Raw genomic sequence first — 2,576 nt, forward strand, 5'->3', positions numbered from 1 at the left:
CTGAATCCTCCACATGTTCCCTGCAGCAGATTGCCTTCTTACCTGGGCACAGAACTACTGTGACCAAAAGTGATTTATAAGACAAGGCAGTCTTTCAAAAGTTGCTTGTAACTCTCTGCATAATGTCCCAGCATTGTTCCAGGGCATGTCAACAACTGTTTGACATCTTTAGTACAGACTGGGTCCCAACCTCCAAAAAGGCAGCTGCTGCAGTGGAATGTGGTGACTCCCTGTCACTATCTCCCCTACCCCCTCTTCTCCATCTCTGTTTTTTAAATTATGAATTTGATGCCTCTTTCCAAGGCATTTCTTTGACCTTCATATTTTCATTTCTCAGTTTTGTGCCTGCTCTCAAGCGCCTGAGTTTGGGTCTCTTGTTTCTAGTAACCTATACCTTGTCAAGCCTGTACATCTCTGATGAATACCTCATCTCAGATGACTATATGGTATGTATTCATTTGGCTGTGTGGGGTGTGGAAGAATTCCACTTCTCTGGTGGGCATTGGATCTACAAGAGTGGATTTTTATTTTTTTTTGTAGTCTTGCCTCAACTAGTGATAAGCCTTTACACAACTGATTTGACTTTACTGTCTGTCCTGTGGATTCCATTTGATGCAAAATAGGAATGTCTTCAGCTGAACAGAACCAAATTAAAACTTTTACAAATAGAGAGTTAATCTTAGATGCTACTGTTGTTTTTGGAAACCTAACATAAGTATTTTGTGGCCTTCTAATGACCTTCCATTTAACCATTACATGCTAGACTAGCTTCACCAGAGTAACTTGCAAGGCTTACCAGAATCTTTGAGGTTCTTAGAAAATTCGTAACAAATAAATCCAACCTGCAGATTATCAGCATTTCTGTATCAGTGTGAATAAAGAGTGTAAATTCCACAATGATTATGCTAATCCTAGAGTCTTCCCTAACTGTACCTATTTCACTACAGCCAAACATTACTAAGGGAAGGAGAAAGATGTGTAAGTTTGCCTAAGCCTGGCAGCTCAGTCCATAGAGCAGTATCAACACATCAGAGTAAAACAAAAGACACTGGTGAGATCTCAGCTACCTTGTCTCATTATGGCCACTCAACTCTGGGTTTTATTTTTATTCTGTTTCACTCTTACCTCTTGCAGGAGAAGCCCTTCTGGTTCCGTTGTGGTTACATATTGATCTGGGGCAAAATTATACTCTACAAATACGTAACTTGCTGGCTTGTTACGGTGAGTCTACATGTTGTTCCAGAAGCAAAAGACAAATGAATAAAGGTCACAGTCTTGCAGCCATTTAGTCTGCTCTTGGACATAGCACTAAACTGAAGCAATCCAAATATCTGGAGATCAGTGCAGGTGGATTTACCTTGCTACAAGTTAGCAAACGCTAGCAAACTAAAACCCAGGCAGTTCTTAATCCAGTTGTTCATCTGCAGTGAGCTCTCCGCTCAACACAGTGAGTCAGAGCTTTCCCAAATCTGCGTTGCCAAAACAAAGGGGGCAATGTTTTCCTCTTATCTTTCTTGTGCATTTTTTGATAGGAAGGTGTCTGCATCCTTGCTGGTCTGGGGTACAATGGGAAGGACCAGAATGGAAAGCCTTTGTGGAATGCTTGTGCCAACATGAAGGTCTGGCTGTATGAGACAACACCTTTGTTCACAGGGACGATTGCTTCTTTCAACATCAACACCAACGCTTGGATAGCCCGGTGAGCAGGATGAAATTCCCCTTCTGTAATGTGTCAGTGACACCTGTGTCAACAGAACCAAGCTAACCAGACTAAGCAGGAGCATTAGAGGAAGAATTTGCCCATTGCCAGTTCTCGCACTTCTGTGCTTTGCTGCTGTGCCATCAGAAACAGGTCACTGGGTTAGAGGGATCTTTTACTTCACCTGGAAGGGCAGTTCATTAACGAGGCAAGCAGCTGATGGTGGTACAGACTAGAACAGGACCACAGTGAGCCCTTGGGCCTGCCTGCCTGCTCAGCCAGCCACAGAGCTGCTCTAACAGCTGGTTCCTGCATCATGTTGCTCTTGATGCTCCCTATGCCAAACTCAGCTGGGTTTTGGTTCAGCACTTGCTGGAGGACACAGCTACATGGTCTGTAATGAACCACTTCTCCCCCTTAGCTGGGATTTCTTTAAGACAAGGGCTGATGTACATTCTGTCCTGGTCTTGCTGTTTATGTCACCACAGGGCCTGCAAAGGTGTATGATCCTCTGGGCCCTGCACCTCTGACACAGACTGGGGAGGACAGACAATAAACTAGAGGCACTTTTTTTCTTTTCTGCTCTAGCTACATCTTCAAGCGTCTGAAGTTCCTGGGTAACAAACTGCTGTCACAGGCCCTGGCCCTGTTCTTCCTGGCCATCTGGCATGGGCTGCACTCTGGCTACCTGGTGTGCTTCCAAATGGAGCTGCTTATAGTCATCGTGGAGAGACAGGTGCACTTTGTCTGACTTACCAGAGCGGGGTGGTCAGTGTTAGGCTGGAAACTGCCACACTGAAGGCTTTACTTGGATTAAATGTGAAAAATAGCTGCTCATTTTGGAAGTGGTTTTCAAACATGACAGGGTTGTGTTCTC

At 44.4% G+C, this 2,576-nt stretch overlaps 1 protein-coding gene across 1 annotated transcript in view; it reads left to right on the top strand.

Annotated features, from left to right (window-relative positions):
* Nucleotides 1-303: 303 nt before the first annotated feature.
* Nucleotides 304-2,576, top strand: part of LPCAT3 (lysophosphatidylcholine acyltransferase 3) — a gene marked incomplete at its 5' end in the record, with an annotated part of 3,405 nt that continues 1,132 nt past the window's right edge. The window contains 4 exons of the mRNA XM_009077241.1: nucleotides 304-446; nucleotides 1,135-1,221; nucleotides 1,533-1,699; nucleotides 2,288-2,435. Coding sequence (XP_009075489.1) covers nucleotides 304-446; nucleotides 1,135-1,221; nucleotides 1,533-1,699; nucleotides 2,288-2,435 — 545 coding nt within the window. The remainder of the gene's footprint in view (nucleotides 447-1,134; nucleotides 1,222-1,532; nucleotides 1,700-2,287; nucleotides 2,436-2,576) is intronic.

This window comes from Acanthisitta chloris, unplaced genomic scaffold (genome assembly GCF_000695815.1).
Source record: "Acanthisitta chloris isolate BGI_N310 unplaced genomic scaffold, ASM69581v1 scaffold38456, whole genome shotgun sequence".
NCBI classification, from domain to species: Eukaryota; Metazoa; Chordata; class Aves; order Passeriformes; family Acanthisittidae; genus Acanthisitta; species Acanthisitta chloris.